Below are 24,485 nucleotides of genomic sequence, written 5' to 3' on the forward strand. Positions count from 1 at the left end.
GACATCCTGCAGAGGAACTCTGTATGCTAATAATTACTTTCTAATTATTTTGTAGTTTTAATATACCACGTGCAAAGAGGGAGCTGGGCCAGTTGAACAAATGCACTTCCCCTCAACAGAAGCTGCTTTGTCTGCGTAAAGTTGTACAAATTATTATGCAGTCTCCAAGCCAAAGAGGTCAGTAATTAGTCAATTCATAATTTTGAACTTAACCAGCACACACAAGCACTTCAGTATATAAACAACTGTGTGGGTAACTCTTGGGGGTCAAACACAGCTGAGCTGGAGTCTCTAAGGTCTCTGAACAGAGCAGAAGGGAAGGGAAGTGAGGCAGGTGTGTCAGCACTGGTTCCTGTGGGCTGGGGTACTGGGTTATCTTGTGTGTGTTTTACCTTGGACATGTAGGAAGCTCATATCTGCCAGGACACTGAGGTGATCCATTTGAAACACTGGAGATTGCTGCTGGATCATTCTTGTGTATTTGTCCATGCTCCCCTTGTCATCTTGAAATTGAGACTCTTGAGATGCATCTTTTGCAAAATGCACTGTTGTTTGGGGCCAAACAAATGTGCTGCTGTGGATTGCAGACATGATTCTGAGATACAAAAGCACAGTCCTCTTAACCTGGCACTTTATCTAGCTTGAAAAGAGAAGGTACTTCTACAAAGCAAATCTACAAAGCAAATAGAGTAGCACAGTGAACTCATGCTTTCCCTACTTCATCTCTTCTTTTCTCTAGGAAGACTGCTGGGTTATGGAAAAATGTATCAGCTGTGAGCATAGTCTTTGCCCTCAAGAATTTCAGAAGTCTTGAGCTAATGCTCTGGCCCTTGCTGTGTGGGAAGGGAGGGATGCTGGTCAGATACTGCAGTGTGTACTGCACAAACTGCATCTGTGTGTTGGCTCCTGGCAGGCTGTTTCAGTGAGAGATTTGAGAACATTTGGAGGCCTGCCCTGGGCTCTCCATGCATTCTCTACTAGTTGAGCTGACCCTTAGTCTTAAGCAGAACTTTAGAGTTATTGCTCTTGATTTGAACCATGACATGAGTAATACCAAATGTGATTTTTTTTTTTTGTTTAGTTAACATGGAAACCATGTGTGCAGATGATCTTCTCTCTGTTTTGCTGTATTTGCTTGTAAAAACAGAAATCCCAAACTGGTATGTAACTGTTTTAGCTATATAGAACTCCTTCCTACTATCTTGTGTAGTGCTGCTGTAGAGACAAATGTTTCTGAACACACAGTACCAACTTACTGAAAGTGTAAGAGGTCCTGTTGAAATGCAGAAAATGTTTTACAGGATAAATAGCAGAGATGTGTTATATGTGTAACTAAATGAAAGAGCAATCAGGGATGTGCCTCTGTTTTGATTCTCAGCCTAGAAAAAAGTTGTAGTGGGAGGCCATCTCTCAACCAAATCTGTGTGTCAATACAGCCTTCACAGAGTGGTTCTTTGATCTGTGTTGGGAGCTGTGACACCTTTATGCTTGTCAAGATTGGGTGCATTTCTCACAGAGAAACTAGATGTGAATGTTTAATTACTTCCTGCTAGCTTGTGCCATTGTGTCTCCTCATTTTCAGTAAAAGTGTATCTAAACCTTCCAGCTGTACCTGAACTGATTCTCTGTGCTGTTCTGTCCTGGATCTCTGAGATCAGCATTTGGCCTTTAACTTGTAGCTATCACTGTGGTGCTTATGGTGCTGGAAGCATTGCTTCACTCACTTCAAAGATGTTCATCTCCCATTATTGCCCTTATCCTTCCATTCCTTCCATCCAGTTGATAACTCTTCATTGAATATTTAAGAGATCAGTAGAGTCACTCTCCAAGCTCAGAACAGCCATCTTGCTGGCCTAACAAGCTTTGTAGAAGTTTTTTCCCAACTCACCTCATTGTCTGCCTGGATTGCCTCAGATGAGCTGCAATATGCCATGCTAGTATCTCAAATTCAGTGATTCACAGCTTTAACTTTTTCCTTTTCAGGATGGCCAACCTGAGTTACATAAAGAACTTCAGGCTGTGCAGCTCAGTGAAGGATGAGCTGGGGTACTGCCTGACCTCCATCGAGGCTGCCATCGAGTACATCCGCCAGGGCAACCTCTCGGACAGACCCACAGTAAGCTACTCAAAGTCTGTCAAATGCCTGCTTGATACACTGTAGTGCCATTGTGGGTGTTAGTCCTGCCAGGGGATACAAATAACTAACTCAAGAATTTCCTTCTTTTGCTTAAAAAATGAGTAGAGGTGACTATCTGAAGCAAATGCTAAATTTACCTAAATGATTATAATGAAGTCCTAACTATGTACCAATACTTTTGTTCATTGCATACTTCTTGAGGAAGTACTAAAATGTCAAGTCTGCCTCTTTATATGGTTAGAGGAGAAATGGCAGCACTGTTTTCTACAGATGAGTCTCCAGTATGTTTATCTCCTGTATTCTACCATGGTTATGAAAATGCAGTACTTGGGAACAGGCACAGCTTAAATTTTTGTGTAATTTAAAAAAGCTTAGCTGTGCCAGCAGAATGGAGATAGCAGTGTAATTTAGAATTATTCAGTAAATCTTCATACTGGGAGAATTCCATGTGTTTGCAGTGTGGGTTCCAATGCTGCTCTGAGCTGATGGCTTAGGGGGTGCAGGGCTGTGATAAGGTGCTGTTTGAAGGTCAAATTTGGCTCTTGGGATCTCTGACCTAGCAGGGGCAGGAAATCTGTGGATGCATGAGATTTCCTACTGGGCACCTAGACCTGCTGTCCATCTGGTCACATCCCTGCAGGCCAGTCAAGGGTGATGCTGATGTGACTTTAGAGACTTCTATAATATAAGAACTTTTTGGATTATTTAGTCAAGGAATCCAGTCTTACCACTCCTGTAAAATTTTCTACTGTTGTAAAACTAGGTTTTCCTGAGCTGATGTGGACATCAAAAGGAGTGAACGTGGGACCAGAGTGAATTCAGTGTGTCTCAGTCTGCCCAACTGCAAAGCACTGGAGTCTAACTGCAGGGGCCAGAACAATGGTTCAGTGTGCAGGGCTTGGGATGGGACAACCTGGGGCACAGTCTTAAGAAGCACTTAATGTAACATTTTGGCCTCTTTATTTCTGGTTTTGTCCTTTTCTGGGATTTTTCCATGAACTTGTGCAAGTTTGTTTTGTACACTCAAAAAAAAAAAAAAAAAACCAAAAAACAAATCAACACTTCCATATTGTGCAAAGAGAGTGGTATTTCTTGTCTGTAATTGAATTATATCCAAAAAAATAAAAATGTTAGTTTAAAAGAAACAACCTGCTATATGATTTTACTTCCTGCAGTCACTTGGCTGTCATTCACAATCAATATACAAAGAGCAAAGCTGGTGCTCTGAAAGGAAACTGAAACCAAAGCAGAATTATCTTCCACAACAATGCCAGCAAACTAAGATAGAGTATGAAGGTCTTAAATTTCTAGAATAAAGACTGTTTCCTAATAAATGCCTGATCCTATTCCTTTTGGTGTAGTTGAGGATAGCAGTTTTTATACTGGGATTGCACTCAAATGTTGTACCTTAAGTGCCACTTCCATTAAGGTACTGTAGTTTGGGAGGCACCTGTCTTGAAAGACAAACTGTGTATTTGAGAATCTAAATGCAGAATTCAGTGTCTGCACCATTGGAAGAGCAAGCCATTGGTGTTTCTGCCCATACTTCAGCTAGATCAGCTCCAGACCTATAGAGAACTTTATCACTTCAGGGTGAATGTGCAGCACCAAGTCCTCTTGCATTGCCTTTCCTTGGAGTCAGCGTGGCTGGAAGGCAGCAGAGCCCTGAGGATGAAATGAGGGATAGCTGGAAAGGCAACAGCCAGAGCACCCTTTGCTCCTGGGCAGGAGAGGGTGGCACACAATGAAAAGAGACTGGGGTGGAAATGGAAAAAGAGTAGGGAGGAGTTGGAGGAGCATTGCTCTCCCTTCATGAAGTTCCCAGTTGAGATATGTCCTTTTCTCTCTGGTAAAGGGGATGAACTTTGAAGCAGCAGCTGTCATCTTGCTGCCCTATGATTTCCTTCTCCAGATTGTGCTGGAAGGGGGTGTGGGATTGAAGTGAGCAGGAGCATTGCTGTGCCCTGGGGCTTCATTACAGCCCTTTATGTAGTTATGCTTAATTTTATAGCTGGCTTCAGATGGAGCTGCTGGCAGCTGAGTAATGCTGCTGTCCAATCCCTAATGAAGATTAGTGCAGAAAGAAACTCAGCAGGGGACTAATGTACCCTGAGGGATAATGGGCGCATTCTCACCCTCCTGTCAGTAAGTGAAATGCACTCAGGACGTTCTTGCCAAATCCCTCCACCCAAGGTCATGCAAGTCCTTGTGAGACACTTACTTTGTGGGGAAGAGAGGAGCCTGTAAAGCCTGAGAGAGTCAATTTTATTTTCAGAATTGTCAACATTATTCAATTAGAATTCCTGTTAATAAGTGTTGGATACCAGCTCATTCCTTTGCACGGCTAATGTGTGGTAAGACCCTCAAGTTCAGAGGGTTCAAGTGAGGTATAAAAAAATAGGGAGTCAGAGCCAGCCATGAGGGAATAGACAGCATTTTGTTTCATGTGTGGGAAGAGCTTCAGATGGGAAATGATCCCTACTCCCCCTCCCCACCAAATACTTCATTACCCATAGTTTGTGCTCAAGAGTTCCTTTTCTAGCTTCTGCCACCAGTATTTTCTCCTAGTTATCAGTTGTAATCAGGGGGATGACTTGGGATAGATGATTACAAAGGAACACTCTCATAGGGATTACAAAGGTACACTCTTATAGGTACAAATACTTTCTTTTTCTACACATTTTAGTATTAGATTCAAAAGGTCAATAATGTTTGGGTGTGTATTTTCTAGACAACATACCCTTAAAATACCTGAAAGTCCCACTCCAACCAGTCTCTTTTTAAAAGAAATACAAATTCCTGGGCTGTAAGTAAAGCTGGTACAAGTGGATTCTCGCTTTGAAGGCCTAAACTTGCTTAATCCTTCAGTGAATATCTGATTCTTGTCATTCCATATTTCACTATTGAAGATATGTGGTTTCACCTGGACTCTTTTTATTCTGGTTTATATAATAAATATGTAATACTGCTACATTAGGGTTTCTGTCTCATGTGACTCTTAAAATAATGATTCCACTTGGGGAATGCTTCCCTTGAAGACACACACTGTGGAAGGAGCAGTTCTAAAACTGCAGTAGTTCTTGCTAGTGGTTACTTAGATTCTCTAAAGCTGTCTGTGAGCATCCACGCTAGAAATTCTGGTTAGACATTAGGAACTTGTACCAGCAGTTAAACTTTTGATCAAATATTTCTTAGGGAAGTTATTCCTCTTCCTAGTGAAGAATCTAAGGAGACTAGTGTTATGTGCCTTGCAATTCTGAGAAGATATGCTTGGGTATCCTTAACTAAAGTATAGAGATTTGAAAAGATTGGTGAATATTTGTCACCTTCCTGTATCTAAATACAAACAACTTCTGTGAAGTACAGAGAAAAACTTTCATCTCCAGACCTCACAAACATGTTTTTAATGACATTATTTGCTGAACTCTTAAGGGTTCTTGGGACAGCTTTATGAGAGGCATCTGTGTTGATTTTGAAACATGAATAGCCCTAATTTCTAGAAAGTCTGAATCAACTTATGTTGTTTATTTGCAGTTTATGAGTCTCAAATTTCATGCTGACTTGCTAATGTAAGAGTGGAGTCAGACTAGTTTTACTTATTTACATCTGGTCTTGATAGACTTTAATTGCAAAAGCCATAGCCCAGATCCATTGAAGTTTGCCTGGTACATGGGTGTGTGTCTTAAATGCAGTGGTTTTCTGTTTTATGGAGGCTGAAGTCTTTCCATTTCTGTAGAGCCATTATCCTGCAACAGCACCACTGCCAACCACAAGCAGCTGTGGCTGAGAACCAGCCACATGCAAAAGTTTCCATCTGCATTCTTAGGAAGTGTTTTCCTTAGGTGGTTGTTTTATTTCATGGGAGGGTCAGTGCTGCCACCTCAAAATCTAACTCCACTTAGTAATTTTCACCTGGCTTTGGAGGCATTTACATTCTTTAGTGCATCCTGAAGTGTATCTTCAGCTGTCTCCAAGGACTGATGCAAGGGTTGCAGCTGTATCTGCCTGGCTCAGACCAAGTAGGAAATCTCTGCACAGATGGATCTGCTGCAGAGCAATGCTTTGCCTACTGCAATCTTGTATTTTTCAGCCAGCAGCAGAGAGTTCAGAATTCTTTGAGTCAGAGTTGTATCTGGGTCATCTTTTTTAGTAGCCATCAGTAGACATGTTTCATGTGAATTTCCCTTATTTCTCCTCTTGAGAAAGCTGTGTTGTACCTCTTACAGTTCCTGCTTTCTTTGATATGTATTTCTTAGTTTTGCTATGTTCTTTTCTAGATGGCACTGCCATAATTTCATTAATGTTAATTCACAGTGGATTTCAGTAAAGAAATATTCTGGTGAACATCTACTTATTATTTCTGTGGGTGCCCAGTCTTTTATGTCTCAAAATCTTAAAAGTGAAATTGATTCAGATTTCCCATGTATCTGATAATTCATACATAGTAAATAAGTGTTTAATATTTTTAAAAGTTATTTCCCTGTTATGGTTCTGCACTTTTGCCTGTAGATGACTGTATAAATAATCAGTCTATCTGTTTTATTTTCAGGAATCTGAGAGTCTGTGTGACAAACTGCTCTTAAGACAAAGGATGAACTTGTTGTCCCAGATGTCTGCTGCACCAATAGACTGCTTATTTAAGGTTAATAACTTTTATGGCAGAATATGTATGTATTTGCACATTTCATGTTTATATCCCTCCCTTTCTGCAGTTGTCTGGAATGTAATGGAGGGTTAATTACATTAGTACTGTGAAATGTCTTTTATGCTAAAATGCTAAAAGTGTCTTTTGAATCAAGTACGTCTCTGTGCCAAAGCCTTGCTAACATAATATAATCTTATGGATTTCAGTACATGTTATATGAAATATAGAAGAAAATGAGGATGAAATGCTGCTGCTGTTTGTATTGTGTGGCCCATTTAAATCACAGATGTGACACTACTTGTGTCTCACAGCTTTTAGTGCTTGAAATTGGAAGAGCTTTCTGAAATAATTTAGATGTAGTCACCTGACAGCTACTTCATATTATCTGTTAATCTCATACTGTCATTCTAAAAGAATTTTGCTTATACAAGGACACAAAGCAGAGCTTCTAATTATATGTTCACAGCTTATGGCTGGAGACTTAGTAATTTTATAGACATGTTTTTGCACAGAGGGAGCTCAATTTCATGATTGAGTCTAAAGGGGACAATAGGAATTGTTTTAATTTTTTTATAGAAAGTGAAGTAAGCCAAGAACAGTTTCTTTTTAATAGTGAATGCCCATTAGGGGGTTTTGTGCTGTGACATTGTTCATTTCTGCTTTCTAATGCTTGAATACGTCTTTCATAACCGAGTCCTTTCATTTTGTGCTTCAGTAAATTACTCTTGGCTTTTTTGTCTTAAAAGGAGGCCTTTTATATTGGTTTCTCATTCTCTCTTCTCTTGTTTTTTGTAGCACATTGCTTCAGGTGATCAGGAGGAGGTGGAGCGGCTGCTCAGTCAAGGTGACAGTGATAAGGACACTGTACAGAAAATGTGTCACCCGCTGTGTTACTGTGACAAATGCGAGAAGCTGGTTTCTGGGTGAGCACCCTTCACCCCACAGATGCACAGAAAGCTGTGTAGAAGCCTTTATCTAAGATTTCCCTCAGGAAATATGCTGCTTTTGGTTATAGAGGAATTTGGGAGCACTTGAGGATGTAGTGGAGGGCATGTGGGTGTGTGTGGCTTGAAAAAACAGAAGAAATATTGGGAACGTACAGAATCCTTTGGAACCCACCCATTCTGTGATGGAGCCTGTGTGGGCTTTGGTAAACGTGGTGTTTCTTCTGTTGAATCAAACTTACAGATCTGGGACTAACCCACTTCTCTTAACAAAATGTAAAGTTCTCTGTGGAATAATTTGTCAATGTAAAAGGATAAAAAGTTCCAAAATTTTTTTTTTTGCCATCCTTGGCAGCTTTTCCCTTTCTCTCCTCCTTCCTGCCACCACCTGGGTAATTAAGCTGCTTTCAAACCATTGTGTTTTAAAGGAAACTGAACGACCCTTCCATTATCACCCCCTTTTCCCGAGATGACCGGGGGTACACTCCACTTCATATAGCTGCTATTTGTGGTGAGTGGGCTTGCTGTTCTTCACCAGTGTTTCCTCCTCCTTTTGCTTTTGTGTCTTTATGTCAGTCTGTTTCCCACCTTTGTATTAAACTTGGAATTCTGCATTAAGTTTTTTTTTTGCTTCTTTGCTATTGAAACTTTGCTGTTTCTATCTGAGCACAGACTGAAGTTGTTGTATATTCTTTTAAGCTCAGTTTCTTATGGCTGAGTTAATCTTTGGGGTTTGACTCTATTTTTGCCATAGTGGTTACCACAGTGGTATTTCTTCAGCTTTGAAAAAAATAAAGATTGTCCTCAGAAATCAGTCTTGTTTTAAAGGACTGGCAGATTGAGAAACAACTTTTCTCTTTCCTGTAGCTGGCTATGCATTGTAGAGCTGTAACACCTGTATTATAATGTTCATTATGTAATTGATTTTCCTTTTATTAGAAGCTGTATTATTTTCTTAGTGGGTGGTTTGTTATCTGTAATTTCCTTTCTTATTATATGAATCCAAATATTTTCCTTTGTTACTTGTAGGATACAAATATAGCTTGCTTTAAGCTGGAGGTTCTTTTATGGGGCTTTAACATTGAAAAAAAAACCAAATACCAGGGCAGTGAATATGCAGTATATGGAAACATAGGATGAAGAAATGCAGGGTCTCTTGGTTTACAGTCACTGTTTGAATTTGATAAGTAGCAGTGTTCTTGTACAAAGTTTACACCTTTCTTTGAATGCTTATTTTCCAAGGTCAAACTTCCTTAGTGGATTTACTGGTAGCCAAAGGAGCCATTGTCAATGCCACAGATTACCACGGTTCAGCTCCCCTTCACCTCGCCTGTCAGAAGGGATATCAGAATGTTACAGTAAGCACAACACCTAACCTAAATAATAAATACATGCATCTTACTAAGTCTGCTGCTGTTACTGCCATTTAGATCTTCTGGGGAGCTTTTACCAGAGCTGTGTAAGCTGTCAGAATGGAGGATCTTCCATCATTGGAGTTTGCAAGATATTTTATTTTTTCTCCTACTGCAAGGTTTTCAGCCATTGGTAATAACCAGCTGGCAGCTCTGCACAATTCATCCACTTTATTAACAAAATGTCCAATACATAATACAGATGGAGAGCAACTCTGCTCTTGCTTGGGACAGAACAACCATTGCAGCCATTGGGCTGAATTAAATGCTTCACACTGTGTTTAGGATAGACTGTGTAACTACAGTAATTATTGTCTACTTGAATTTAATGTATGTGATATTCTTCAATTAGCATTGTTGAAATAAAGTTGTCTTCACTTGCCTAGGCTCTTGAAATGTGAGGTAGATGATGTAGTGAATATATTGCAGTGTTTGCTGCAGTAGAGATTTCATTTTTTTCAGTTAAAATTCTGAATATGTAAGAAGAGACTTTGTATTCTCAGGGTAGGGCACAAACAGTGCTGCAGTGCCAAGAGGGTGGTGTCTGAAACAGGAGGCAGAGCTAGTGTCTCATGAAGTGCTTCATCATGCCAGAACCCTAAAGGAATCTGCAGAGCAATAATTGTTTGTACATTAATTTTTTAGCTACTTAAATGTCTACTTTTGCTTTTCTTTTAAGCTGCTCTTATTGCACTACAAGGCAAGTACTGATGTTCAGGACAATAATGGAAATACTCCACTTCATTTAGCCTGCACTTACGGTCATGAGGATGTAAGTAATTGTTTTGTATCAAACCAAATGGGCATTCTAATGCAATGGAATTAAACTGATGCAAATTAGCACTAAACTTATATATTTTAAATAGTAAATAAAAATATTTGAAGGCTAAATTGTTCGATGCTCTAAATGAGGACTTTATTTGGTAGTTCGTAGCAATTTTTAATGTGACTTCACATTAAAGATAGCAGTGCTTTGCAAATCTAATTGTTTAACTCTTTATTTAATGACACTGAACCACTAAAGCCTTCTCTTTAGGTAATGGCTTACATAAGCAGCAATAAAAACAGACCTTTCAGGATTGTGCCTGTTGTCTGAGCTGAGACACAACACTATAATTTATTGATAGCTTTCCTTTTTTTCCCAGTGTGTCAAGGCTTTGGTGTACTATGATGTGCACTCCTGCAGGCTGGATATTGGCAATGAGAAGGGAGACACTCCTCTGCACATTGCTGCTCGCTGGGGCTACCAGGGCATCATTGAGGTGCTCTTGCAAAATGGGGCAAACCCAGAAATTCAGAACAGGATGAAAGAGACTTGCCTGCAGTGTGCATTGAATTCCAAGGTATTCCTCTTCATCTTCCAGCCTGATGTCTTTCTGATGCAACACCACAGAGGTGGAGATGTTCACTGCTAAGAGGGTTTCACTATTAAAGAGAAAATGTGTGTTTCACTCTTAGGAAAAAGGGTCCCATTTTAACCCCAGCAGTGGGAATACACTCTGTGGGATAGAACATGAACTTGTCAATGGGTACTTCTAATCTGCTCAATCATATTCTGTTCCTAATTATTAGGTTGTCAGTTCATTTGTGTTTCAGTCAGTAGATTCCTCTGTGAATGGAGTTACATTGGTTCTTTTTAATATTTTTGTACAGATTTTGTCATTGATGGAAGCAAACTACCTAACATTTGAAAGAGGACAGAGTGCTTCTGAGGTAACAGCCCATGCAAGCTAAATTGTTTCTTGTCTATGCTTAACCACCTTTATTTGATATTTCACCTTTTCTGGTTGGTTGGTTGTTTGATTTATTGATTTTTTATTTGTTTTTTTTCCAACTGTAAGTCACCACTTAGGTCTCCTCAGCACTCAACAGAAACTTTCAGCAGAGGATCATCTGTTTCAAGCCTGTCATCAGCATCAACTGATATTAGGCAAGAAGAAGCAAAAAACAGTTATAAAGAGGTAAGACTGAGGTATAGGTTTTGACAGTAAGCAAAGTGAAGGAAGCTAGAAGAGTGATAATTTGCCACAGTGTTTTAAACTGCTTCTTCAGGACTAGCCTCCTGTCTGGTTTGGAAAATGATAACTGCTGTCCTCAGGGGCTTTGTCATCTCAGTGCTTATTTTTGTATGGCTTCAACTGCTCTGTTGGTTATTTCTGGGGGAAAATTGACACCATCTCTGAAGTAGTTGTTCATATTTATTGAAGTTAACTATGTAATTTAGAATTTGTTGAGGTTTACCAAAGTACAGTGGCAGTCAGTGCCCCAAGGCCCTGGCTGTCCCATCCAGGGATTAAGTGCTACTGTTAGCTGAGAAAATCTGTCAGAGAAAAGAGACTTGTACAGCCATGCTGGCCAACAACAAACTGGAATGTTAAGACATAAGACATGCTTTCAAATAGGCATGGGAGTCAATTTATAACAAGTGAAGAAGTGCAGTCTATATATTAAATATCTTGCATGTATGTGTTTGCTGATTTTGCTCTGTCCACACCAGATGGCATCCTCTGAATTTGTTCCCGTGGGATTTCAGATCCACACTTGTTACCCTTTCCCAAGTCTGTCATATCACCACTCATTCTGATGCTTCTTTTTATTTTTCCTAGTCTGTCTTTTCATTATTTTTTTCCAAACTGACCTCCTAAGTATGTTTGTTTCTCTCAATATCACCACTACATTCAACTTCTTCCTTTTCCTGGTATTAAAAGCTTCTTTTCTTGCCAGAAGTTTCAGTTCTCTAAGAATATTGAAGAAACACAAAGATGCAAATTTTGACTGTCAATATGATTTCACACTTGATTTGCTCTGTGAGAGGCTCAGTGTAGGGCTGGACCTCCCTGTTTGTACGGAGTCAAGCACTCTAAATAAGTTCTCCTTGTAGATTGAGAATTTATTTTTCTTTGAAGCAACAAATTTATCACACCCGAGTGCTAAGACTGTAGTTCAAGCCAGGGAAAAAGATTACAAACTGCTTACACCTGAGGTCCTTAGGGTTAATGACCTTCTCTGTAATCCAGCTTTAGCTGATTTCTGTTTGCCAGGTTTCACCTGGCCTCCCTGCTCAAAGGGGCAAGAGCCTGATGCTGAGAGAGCTCCATGAAGGAAACACCACTGGAAGTAATGGGAAACTGATACAGTCAGTTTTCCAGATTTCAGGGTTTGCACCTTGGATTAAGGGGATCCAGTCAGATCTTGATTAATCAATACTGAATTAAACTCTTAAATGAGCCAGTCATAGTGGCTTGTTTATTGTGACTTAGAAAAGAGAAAGAGCCAGGATTGTAAATTTGGGACCTGCACATTTTCTGTTCAGCAGCTGAAAAACTGGCCATGCAGGTGAATTGTAATATATTTGTTTCTTCTATTTTTACATTTAAAGGAAGGTTCTGTTCCATGCAAGAGTGAGAAAACAAACTGGAAAGATGGGGAAATGCATGTAGCAGACATTTTGCCCTAAGTACTCTTCATAAATTATCTATAAGCTGCATAACAAATGTAGCACTGCTGGGGCCTGAGACAGCTTTTAGTACTTTAAGAAAGTTGTTATTTTTGGAAAGAAATTCAGAGCTTGTGGGTCACTGCTGTTACTGTGAGGCATCTTGTATGGCAGAAGGTGACTCCTGAAAAATCCTGAAGACCTCTGCATTCTCCAGTGGCATTATCCTGTATGATCAGTGGAAGTTCAGGGGAGGCACAGACCTCCCTAGTGTATATAGTCCATTTTAGCTGTATATGTGGAGAGATTGGGATTCAGCCAAGTTCTGGAAGAAGTTGTCTTCACTTCTGACATCTATTGCCCCTCCTCAGTCAGTGGGGGGAAATTCACTTCAGAGAGGAAATAATCTCAGACATGCTTAGTTTGACCTGAGTTGCACTCAGGTGTTATTTGTTGACTGTAGTCTGTTCTGTAGTTACCAGAGAGGAAGTTTAAAAATAAATGCCTGTCTGAGGTTTAGACAGCTGACTTTCAGACATTGAAAGTTAGGAGAAAAAAAAATCAAAGAATCATAGATTCTGCCCAGAATGACCAATTTATGACTCCAAGGGCCTTGATCCTGTATTAGAAAGGTGGTAATAAACCCAAACTTAGCAGTGTTCCTAAGAGATAAAAATGGAGAGATTTAATCTGGCCTCTGGTCTTTCAGCTGTTTGTGTCCTGTTCTTCATCTAAAACCCTGAAGAAAGAGATCAGAACAATAGAACACAAATTTCAGTCTTACTCTTCTTTGTTTGCCTTGCCAAACATCACTGTCACACTCAGCAAGGTGGTGATTTCCATATGAAGACTGAAATGTGACTGAAGCTGTCACTCCATGACAGCTTGCAAGGTGTTCCTCACTATAGAAACAAGTGTGTTGATCCATTAGCATCTTCAGTGATTGTAGCACCGTGCTGGAATAATTTGCTATGATACCAAAACAGACTTGCCCAAAGCTTATTAAATGATTCTTGACACTCTGCAGAGCCAGGGGAATTGTGAGAGGACTGATGGACTCTCCCTGCCCTTTTACTGGCACCTTTCCCATTCTGTCAGGTTGGATCTCAACTCCTTCATGTGAGAGTAGAGACTTAGAGAAGAGAAGAGACAAGTTAATCTCCTTCTCCTGCTTTCACAAGCAGCCTGAGGGCTCAGGGGAATGGCACCAGTGCTCTGCAGAGCTCCTTCCACCTCTTCTTCCCTCACGTGTCTGTTCCCCTGCAGAGCTGTGGACAGGCAGGCACCTTCCTTCCCAGCACTGGGGCCCTGGCCTCACCTTACACTAAAATGGGCTAATGCTGGTCCCAATGTATACCCTTTAATATTTATTTTTTTCAGATTTTAAGTAAGAAAACAAATTTCATATTTACAGTCAAGTTGGATTTGTAAATATTTGGTTTTAGTGCAGGATTAAACCAGTTATCTTTAGCTGTAAAGGTAACAATTGGAAAGCATCTCTTTCATCTTAAACTGTTGTTTCTCAAATAGCTTTGTGTTCCTGTAATTACACTGTTCACTCTAATTATAGAGATGGGCACAGGAGTAGTGTGTTCAGGTTTTTGGGAGGCACTGGTACAATATTTTGGGAGCTGTGTGCTGGATAATGAGAGAAGCACAGAGCAGCTCAGCAAGAGTGCAGCCAGTGTTGGTGTATATTAGGGTAGGAATTTGCCTTGAGCAGGCATTTTTAACATTAGATTCACACAGAAATGCACAGGGCAGCTGCTGCTGGAGCAGCATCATCAGATATATCAGCTTACATGGCTTTGTTTATGGGTGGGCCACATATCCTCAATTTAGATAAGTACTGTTTAACTGAGCAGGTCAGAAATCATCAAATGGCCACAGGGCTTGTACAGATTCTCTATTTCATAAAGGAGGAAGGTTTTTCCTTTAAAACTTTATCAATAAATATGAAATGGGCCAGCAGTAATCCTACTGCATGAGCTTAGGAGGTTAGCAAAGGACACAGGATTTTCTGTGTTCTGCTTAATACCCATACCAGCAAAGCAAATAAATAATTTTCTTCATATATAGGTGGAAAAACTCCTGAGAGCAGTTGCTGATGGAGATCTGGAAATGGTGAGTGTTAATGTGGCTGTTGAATATCATTGAATTCCAGTTTATCTCATTCAAATTGAGGAAGTTACTTGTAAATAGTATCAAGTGGAGAATGCTTTGGGTAATAATCTCATGTAAAGAGGAAATTCAGGTGACACAGAGATGCTATTTGTGGGGCACACAACAATGTAGAGTTTGGATTTCACTTCAAATGGATAGCTGATGATATAATAATACCAGTTTCAGATGTGATGTTCTGTAATTTGTGGTACCACCTGTCTTGACTATTCTTTTATTTATTGTTGCCTTTATGCCTTAAAAAATTAGATACTTCCAATGTCATTCTACTGAATAATTGAAGATGACACAGGAATCTTGAGGAGTTTTGCTTTTGGAAATGTGTGTAAGGCTGTAGATTTCTTGATTTTCTTGTAGTTCACAGAAAAAACCATAAAGCTGTGTGAGAATGCAAGTTTACTCTGCTGGGTGCATGTTCTGAGCAACCTGTTTGGGTTTGGTTTGTACCAGGAGTAGCAAATGCCAATGAAGCCTCATAGAGCCATCAGAAAAGAGAAAACTCATGTTACAAAATATGTGCCATGTTAATACTGTTTCTCTTATGTTTTATTCCACTGAGATGATGGAAATAATTTATCTGCTGATAGAGCAAAGAACCATTCAGTTGTTGAGTAAATTTCATTATCCTAGTTTACAATCTGACTTAATATAAGTAATTATTTCCAAGCCAGCCCTTTAGTCATTTCAAGAAGCAGTAATATGTGCAATGCTGGTATTTGCCATTTTCCTGGCCAGTGGTAAATGTGCATGTATTACAGTTCACTTTTCACCCACTTTTGAAAATCTAAACTTCATCAAGAAAATTAAATACAGTGCTATAACTTGCTGGGAAATTAGTATCTAGCACTGCTCAATAGATATCAGCAATGAAATGCATATAGAAAAAAATCAAATAGAAAAAAATCATATAGAAATCCAGTCTGTGCATTCAGATGACAGAATCACCTTCTCTTATATGGCTTTACTTTCCTCATTACTGAAGTTCATGTGAAGCTGCTCAGAAAAGGAGAATCATCCAGCTGGATGACAAATGTTATAGATTGTATATCTATTAAAAAAACACAAGTATTTAAAAACTCTCACCTTGTTCTGACAGCCTGAAGTCTGTCTGCATAGGAGCAGCCACAGCAGCCAGGTATTGGGGCTGCTGTAGGTGTTTGCTGTGACAGCCAACTGAGCTTTGCAAGAGGAGGCATTAAAAATGCTGTGAAACTGGAAGATTTAAAAAAAATACACATTATTATATGATTGGTGTTGTCTCAGCACAGCTAGTGGATTTGGTGCTCTCCTACCCAGTCTGTCCAGTGGGAAGGATATGTGCAAATCTACCATGGAAAAAACCAAATCTCTTGTCTGCAATAAGTGCTGTGGAGCAGCTGAAATGTTGGAATGAGGGTACAGAGACCCAGAGTGCTCAGCTGAATATTCCAAAGTAACCCAGCAGTGTAAAGAACCTTTCAGATGACAAGTTACCTTGTGAATGGGACTGGGCAATCTCCTGAGGTGGTTCACTGTGTGTCTGCCTGAAAGCACAGTTAATATTTTGACCAAAAATGCCTTTAACCCGAGAAGAATGGCCACTGCACTGTAATTATAAAGAAATGGACACAGGAGTGTGTTCAGGTTTTTGGGAGGCATTGGTATCAATATATTTGGAGCTGTGCACTGGATAATGAGAGCAGCAGTATTGGGCTGTCCCAGGAGGAGGAGGAAATCAATTGTGAGAGTCTTGGTGAGTCTGCAGGGAAAGGGGAGAGTGAAGTGACAGTTCTGCTTAATTTAGACATGTACAAATGGAGCAAGTAGTAAAGCTTTGCTGAGCTGGCCTTCCATAAACAGGCAGGCTTGAGAGAGTATTTCCTTTGTTCCAGAGAACAACATGGTGTTTGCAGGGAAAGCAATAGTCTGTAAAAACCAGAATATTCCTTTTCAGGCTCTATTATGTCATCATTCAGAATCAGGTACAGGGCCCTTCCTGGCTTCCCAGGATTTGTTGTAGCTGCATGTGTTTAAGTGGCTGAGACATGGATGTGTTGTTTTCCCAGAGCTCAGTGGTGAGGAGCAGAACCTGTGACAAGTGTGAGAGTAAACAGAGTGGGAGGAATGTCTCAGAAATCCCACTGTCCCCATTCCCTTGGACTAGCAGCTGCAGAGCTCTTGGCTTGGTCCAGTAGTAATGGAGACTTAATACACTCATTGCTAATTCTAAAATGTCTTTAGTGAAATTAGATTAATGAATTTCAAGGTAAAAATGTACTGCTTAAACATTTTTTTTTAATTGAATGAAATGTAATGTAAAATTTAAATGCCCCAAGCATCACTGTTTGCAGATTGCACATGAATGCCCTGAGCCCTAAGGCTTTACTGAAGGGCCTCTCTCTCAAAAATGAGGCACTGCACATTAAAGAAAAGTGAAACTGTCCAAGTCCTAAGTGACAGACCTAAGGAAAGTCAGTGCCCCTGCAAAGTTTTGGGTATCATTAAATGTTGTCATCCTTGTCATTCCTTATGTTCTTTAAAGCAAAAGATGAAACAAAATTCACATTGATATGAGCTGGCACAAATCATCTGAGCTGCAAGGATGTGGAGTGTTTGAGAGTGGGTGAGCACTGCAGTTGTGATTAGGCTGCAGGAAGTCATTTATAATTCACTTCACTGTACTTGGAGAACTTCCTAGCTGCTTTGTCAACAATAACACTTGAGTTTTTAACTTGGCCTGTGGGCAGCTGATGGCAGGAGGTGGCTGTGTGCTCTCCCTGAGAGAGTCACAAGTGTGGGTTTGTCAAATCTGACTTGTCCACATGTGCAGACCTGGTAGGACATGGAACTTTGGGACTCTAAAGAAGGATTTGCTTTTTATGCCAGGTCCGTTATCTCTTGGAATGGGTGGAAGAAGACTTGGAAGATGAGGATGACACAGCCAGTACATCAAAACCAGAATTCTGCCATCCGTTATGCCAGTGCTCAAAATGTGGGCCAGCCCAAAAGGTTGGAATATTTATTCTGTAAAAAGAATAATTTATATTCTTGTAATGTAAGTTTTTGCTTCAGGGAAATAACATTCATATTGCCCAGCACCTCTGTCTCTCTTCTAAAAAGAAATTAACTATATACAGATTTTCAGACTTCATCTGATGGTATGAAATTGTTCTTTTTTTAATGGAATTGTTGAAAATTTTGGATACAGAAACAGTGTTCATGACTTGCACAATATATAATGGATTGAGAAAGCTTCAGAGTTTGTTTTTGGGATATGTGGAGTGCTTTCAGGAAGGTTTGGGCCACTTTGAATAAACATTCATTCTTTTCTAAGCCTCTGATTCTCCTCAGTTTACACTGCTACTGGCCCAGCATATCTACTTACCTGTTAGTAATCAGTTCAGCAAGGAATATCTGCTAATCCCAGAATCCATGTAATGCTGATAAAGTCTTTTTTTAATTGCATGGCATCTTTTCTACATGCCGGATCTAAAGCCTCTTCAGAGATCTGAAATAATTACAAAGACTTTCTTTTCAGTTGCAAAGATTTTCTTCCCCCTAAATTACCACACTCTGTAGAATAGAATGAGGCTTTACAATACACTCTTTCTGTGGGTTTTTTTTGGTTTGTTGTTTTTTGCTTGGGTTTTTTGGTGTTTTTTTTTTTTTTTTTGTGTGTGTGTGTACGTGGTTCTTGTTTGGTTTTTTTTTTTTGTTGTTGTTGTTTTTCATAAGGAACAATCCCAGCTTTTTGGAAATAGAAATTCCATAACTTGCCTTCCAGGAGGTGTCTGAAGGGGTACATGACTGGATGAATCATTTCAAAATAAACCTAAATACAAATTTTCAGTTGATTGGCTGCTTTGGGGCTAACAGCACTGTGAGATGGCTTAACTTCTGAATTCCCCACTGCCACCACACTTATTTTGTGCAGTCTTAGAGTGTTCTGTTGTCCTCGAAGGCTTCACATTCACACCGTGCTTTGTTCTCTGGTAAGGCTGTCCCTGTGCCCTCAGGACAGGGATCAAGTGCTGAAGATGCCAGAGCTGGGTCCATAAAGCTCATTTTATTGCTGACAGGGAGGGGAATGGCATCTGCTGTGGAATTTACTCGTCTACTGAGTGAGAAGAAGAAGGAACTTGTTAATTAATCCTGACCCTGTGCTAGGCAGGCACACGTATAAAGCACAGGATGGAAGGCTGTGCACCACTGTAAATGTCAGGCAGGCACAGTTTGCAAGAGGAGTGAAAGAGGATGTTCTGTACAGCTGGGTAAACTGTCCTCCAGGTGCTTTCCTTATCCTGGCTCCCCAGGGGAGTCTGTTCTCTGGGCCACTCTTGCTTCCAGGTGAATTAACTTAATTTTAGTTTGTATCCTTATTACCCCAAGCTTCATGTAGCATTGAGGTGTTTATTGTCTGTTTCAAAGAGCATAAATATCTGTATAAATCAAAATAACTCATTAACACTGCCTCATATCCAGTATGAGCATCCTAGCAGCTGTATAAAAACTTTCAGTTTTACCTCTCTCTCAAACTGTGCTGCTTTAGCCTCTTTTTAATACTGTGAATACTTTGTCTAGAATTGCTCTTCATGAAGTTATCATGTTGAAAGAAAAGAGATAACAATAAAAGTAATTTTCTGTTGAAAAATACTGCCAAGCTGCTCTTCTTCACTGACTTTTTCTGAAGGCCTCAAATTAGGCTCCAGCAGAATTTCTTGTAATGCCCATCTGCCTATTTTATGTGAACTTAGCAGGTATTTGGCTATTTCATTGATTAAAACAAAGCATGATTATAGTTTTATTGTGTGTTTTCCTCAACAGAAGTTTTCCAAGATCTGTGCCAACGGGCTGGGGGTGAATGTTTCCAACCAGGATGGTTTCACCCCCCTGCACATGGCTGCTCTGCACGGGCACAGCGAGCTGGCATCGCTGCTGCTGCGCCACGGTGCCAGTGCCAGCGCCAGGAACGCACAGCTGGCATCTCCCCTGCACCTGGCCTGCCAGAGGGGACACTCCCAGGTAACCCTGCCTGCCACTGAGCTCCCTGGCACCTGGCACCATGGAAAGCTGCCTGGGGAAATGAGCGACCACACTGAGCCAGGAGCAGAGAAAATGAGTTTGGCGGTTCTGGTTTTTGTTTTCAGCGTCTAAAATCTCCAGATGGAAAGGGGAACTTTGAGCTGAAATCGTTTCAGAAGACACCTTTTCTTTATGAAAGCATATGACTTATATATATAAGCATACATGACTTAAAATACTGGTTTAATGCAAGGGGTGCAAAAACCTTCTGTTGTATTTCAAATGCTTTAAACATCCCTTGTGCAGCTGAATCTTCTGTGTATGTTCCTCTGTACTTTCTTCTCTGGGTTATGTTTGTGTCTTGGTATCTTCAGTAGCCACAGTACTAAATACTGTGGATTCAACTGTTGCTGTAGATTCAACTCCTCACTTAGATCATGAGGCAAGTGCAGCTTTGAGGCAGCAGATAATTCATCCCTCACTTCAAGTCAGGGAAGCAAAAGCAGTGAAGGAGAAGTATGAGCCCATGGGGGGTGGGTGTCATTACAGGAGAGAGAGTAAATGAGACAGGAAAATAACAAACAGTTTGAAAAAGCAGGGGGAAAAAGGCAAATGGAAAGATGAAGAAAAGCAGAAAATTAGGAAAATTAGAAAAGCGGAAAATTATTTAAAAATAAGGAGCTGAAGGCTGCAGGAGGGAAAAGAAAAGGTTGTTGGAAGTGACAGGAAGACAAAGTACTAGGGAAGCAAGAAAAATCAAGAATACAACTCAGAGTTGTAAGCTAATTCATGGGATAGTTGTAGATTAGTTCATGGGGTAATTACAGTATAAAGAACTCCTTCCAAGTGTTGTGATGAGTTTGGAAAAGGGTGCTGCTGCTCTGGTGGTTTGATTTTGATGTTTTGTTAAGTTACTGGTTATATTTCTTTTTCACCCACCTTGAGTTTTATTTTCTGGCCTTTCTTGTAGTTCCTTACATTTTTCTTTTTAAAAGTGGGTGTTAAAAAATGCAAATTAGTTTCATACTCAGTTACTCAGTACTCCTACTCAGTAAGACTGAAGTTGTTATTTCTTTCAATAGGTGGTAAAGTGTCTGATGGATTACAATGCAAAACAAAATAAAAAGGATATATATGGAAATACTCCCTTAATTTATGCATGCTTGAATGGCCACTATGAGACTACTGCCCTGTTGCTGCAGGTGAGATCACTGCAGTGTTCTGCTGGTATTTCTCATGTGATATCTGTGCTTACCAATACTCAGGATCAGTATTTTTAGTTATGCATTTCTCTGTCAAAAATATCTAGGGAAAGAAATAAGAGTTTTAATCCCATCCCTTCAGAGATGTTAGATAAATTTTAGATGAATATTACCTTGCTATTAGATAAATATTACCTTGCTATTGTACAGGTAGCTGTTTTTATGGAACTTTTATGTGGCAGGTGGCAGGGATTCTGTCACATAGGGTTGGGGGTTTCTAAAGTATCTCTAAAGCTTGGAGTATGTAATAGAGATATGCAAAACCAGAATGAGCTGATCCATGAAACCGTGGCTGGGGCAGTAACGTGGCCAGGTGGGTTCTTGCGGCTCTTGGTGCAGCTGCCCTGGGCCCTGTGCAGTTCTGGGGCTGCTGCTCCTTTCTAACCCGCTCTCCCTTTGCTGTGCAGCACGGAGCCTCGGTGAACCTCTCCGGCAGCAGGGGCAGCACGGCTCTGCACGAGGCCGCGGCGGGCGGCAGCGAGGCGCTGGTGGCGTTGCTGCTGCGGCACGGGGCCCTGCGGCACCTGCGCGACGAGCGTGGCTGCACCGCTGCCGACTGCGCCGAGCCCGTGAGTGCTGCAGGGCTGCAGGGCAGGGGAAAGGGCCCTGTGCTGGCACTGCAGGGCTGCACACACTGAGCTGCACCAGCTCTTGGGGGTATAAACACTGACATGCTGCCCATGAGTGCTGCAGGGCTGCAGGGCAGGGGAAAGGGCCCTGTGCTGGCACTGCAGGGCTGCACACACTGAGCTGCACCAGCTCTTGGGGGTATAAACACTGACATGCTGCCCATGAGTGCTGCAGGGCTGCCAGGGGAAAGGGCCCTGTGCTGGCACTGCAGGGCTGCACACACTGAGCTGCACCAGCTCTTGGGGGTATAAACACTGACATGCTGCTCCTTGTGCTGCCTGGCGATGCTGCCGGCGGCCTGTGAAGCCGGTTGGGTTTCTAGAATAAGTTATCCTAGACTGAAAGGATGGGTCCAGAAAGAGAAGAAGCACAGACCTAAATAAAATGAACATTAACATCTCTGTAATGGCAGAGAGAGAAGAAATTGGATGTAGGCAAATGAGCACCTTGCACTAATCAGTAGTGCTGGCAGCAGTGTTCCTTTTCCCACCCATTATCTTCTGCCCTTCAAGGCTTTTGATTTCTTTCATCTTGCAATAGATCACTCTGACCTTCCCCTTTATTAATAGCAATAACATTATATGTAATAATAAATGATACAGAATTATTTCACTGTTTAAAGGACTCCTTAATGTGCTTAAATGGCCTCTGAGATGTAGCTTAATGACCACAAAATTCTGTACTGAATCAATTTTGGTATGTATGTTACCATTTAAACTGAAATTGGCTTAACCATAAGTAATACAGCTTAAAATAAGAGGTCAGGACTCCAACATCATCACTGCATTACAGTGTAACTTGTGGAACACTGTTTTTGCCCTACTCAGAGTGATATAAGTTTGTTTTTATAATGAGTTCTTTTATATGTGTTCTATTGATTCATAGAAGCATTAATTAACACACTCTGCACAGACTGAAATACTAAAATGTACTGTTGTTTTTCTTTTTCTTTAATAATGTGAAAATGGAAACTTTTAAAATGAAGAATTCAAACATCATGAAGTTGCTAGAAGCAGCACCAAGCTGTCCCCCCACATCAGCAGAGGGAGAGAAGGAGACTGAGCAGCACGTTACTGGCAAGATAAGGAAAAAAGGTACCTATGATATTTCCACTGGTGTGAATAAAAAGGGATTTAGGAATTCACAGGTGACTATATCAAATATTTGATGTAATTGCTATACATACAATAATAGAACAATTATTTTTCATATTTATGATAGGTAATACATACCTATACACTGTAACTAAATGCAGCAGACTTTGTATTCTACTCATGACATTGCTTTAAACTTAGTTTTCACCTACTTTGGGGTACGTGTGTGAATTTTACCTACAAAAACATTTCAAGGTGAAAACACACCATATTTGAGATTATATAACTAGCCATGTAGGAACTGTGCATTTCAGTGCAAAGCAAAACAGATTTAAGTGACTGTTGGGTGTCATTTATATTGCCCTAAAACAGGTCAGGGAGTGACTCTTCATTATTCTCATGTTTTGGGACAGAAATGAGAGCTCCAGAGGTGATTGTGAACCTTCCAGCACAGTTTGCAGAGGGCTTTGAGCAAGTGGCAGGAGGTGGCACAGTGTGGCCACGAGGTGCAGTGACAGCACAGCTGGGCTGCAGCAGGGCCCTGGTGCCTTGGGAAGGATGAGTTACCATCCCTTTGATACCTTTTATCTTGCAGTGTAAACTCTGACCTTCCCCTTTTTAAATAGCAATAACATTATAAGTTATATTCAATGATGCAAAGTTATTTCACTCCTTAGAAGATTTGACTCATGGCTCTATCTTAATGTGCCTAAGCAGCCTCTGAGATGGAGCTTAAGATTCTCCCTCCTCACCTCTCACCCCCAGCTTCTGATCTGCCTCATCCACTGCTCCCATTATGCTGCCTCAGAAGTTTTTCAGGTGAATTTTCAAGTTCACTGCCCTGGGGATGTAAGAAAAGCTGTGCCCCCTGAGCTGGACAGCTCAGCAAAGGACCTGATGCCACCAGGGCTGTAGAAAGAAAACAGGGAGGCTGCAAAGCAGGAATCAGGGTAGATGAGGAGCATGATTGCCCATTTCAGCACCCATGAGTTTTCAAAGTAACTCTTGCTTCCTTCCCTCAGAAAGATTGTGAATGTCTGCTTAATAGAAAATCACAATCACAGTGTGCTGACACCTAAAATTGAGAACAGTTCTTTCAAATATTTTGAATAGTTCTAAAAGAGCAATAGAAGATATGAGTAACACTAATGAAGAGGTGGTTTAGCATCTGTGTGTTAATTCAGATTGGTAAAAACTAGAATTCAGGGCCTCAATGTCCAGAATTACAGTCTCTTCAGAAGCTTGGCCAGTTTTATCTGAGGAAGAATGGTTATATCTGCAACTTAAATTTTTAAAAATTTCCAAAGATAAATCACCACTTTTATTCAAGTTAGCACTGTTATAGTTTTATGTTAAATTTAAAATCATAACTGTTTTTTTAATTCCTAAGTGAGACTGAGTTGTAATTTTAGCTGCCTATTCTTTTAAACCCCCAGTGCATCCTAAGCCCTGTGAGGAAGCCGATGATCCCATAAGCAGACAGCTCCAACTGCTCCAATCAATTAACAGATTTAACAAGTAAGCACAGAAGCTTGCTCAGAGTGGGTTTGTTGTTTCCCATAAGCAGAGGAGAAGTGCAGCTGCTAACAAAGGCCCAGAGTGGGTCAGGGCTGGTTACACCTGGCATGGTGGTGTGCCAGTGGGTGTTAATCCTGCAGGGCTGGCACAGTCACATCCCCAGGCAGATGTTCTGGGCATGACAAGCTCACTGGGGTGGAGAGGGAAGGCTTGGAAATGTATCTA

General features: G+C 40.7%; 1 protein-coding gene across 2 annotated transcripts in view; it reads left to right on the forward strand.

The window, feature by feature from the left end:
* Positions 1 to 24,485, forward strand: part of ANKRD27 (ankyrin repeat domain 27) — a 55,563-nt gene that overhangs the window by 27,105 nt on the left and 3,973 nt on the right. For both annotated transcript variants that reach the window (XM_059481168.1, XM_059481167.1), the window contains exons 10-27: positions 56 to 177; positions 1,082 to 1,160; positions 1,984 to 2,116; positions 6,687 to 6,779; positions 7,578 to 7,705; positions 8,155 to 8,237; positions 8,969 to 9,084; positions 9,818 to 9,910; positions 10,284 to 10,481; positions 10,792 to 10,851; positions 10,980 to 11,099; positions 14,654 to 14,698; positions 17,621 to 17,743; positions 19,559 to 19,756; positions 20,839 to 20,958; positions 21,426 to 21,587; positions 22,634 to 22,742; positions 24,179 to 24,260. In XM_059481168.1, coding sequence (XP_059337151.1) covers positions 56 to 177; positions 1,082 to 1,160; positions 1,984 to 2,116; positions 6,687 to 6,779; positions 7,578 to 7,705; positions 8,155 to 8,237; positions 8,969 to 9,084; positions 9,818 to 9,910; positions 10,284 to 10,481; positions 10,792 to 10,851; positions 10,980 to 11,099; positions 14,654 to 14,698; positions 17,621 to 17,743; positions 19,559 to 19,756; positions 20,839 to 20,958; positions 21,426 to 21,587; positions 22,634 to 22,742; positions 24,179 to 24,260 — 2,064 coding nt within the window. The remainder of the gene's footprint in view (positions 1 to 55; positions 178 to 1,081; positions 1,161 to 1,983; positions 2,117 to 6,686; positions 6,780 to 7,577; positions 7,706 to 8,154; positions 8,238 to 8,968; positions 9,085 to 9,817; positions 9,911 to 10,283; positions 10,482 to 10,791; positions 10,852 to 10,979; positions 11,100 to 14,653; positions 14,699 to 17,620; positions 17,744 to 19,558; positions 19,757 to 20,838; positions 20,959 to 21,425; positions 21,588 to 22,633; positions 22,743 to 24,178; positions 24,261 to 24,485) is intronic.

The sequence above is a fragment of the Ammospiza nelsoni genome, chromosome 13 (assembly GCF_027579445.1).
Source record: "Ammospiza nelsoni isolate bAmmNel1 chromosome 13, bAmmNel1.pri, whole genome shotgun sequence".
Classification (NCBI taxonomy): Eukaryota; Metazoa; Chordata; class Aves; order Passeriformes; family Passerellidae; genus Ammospiza; species Ammospiza nelsoni.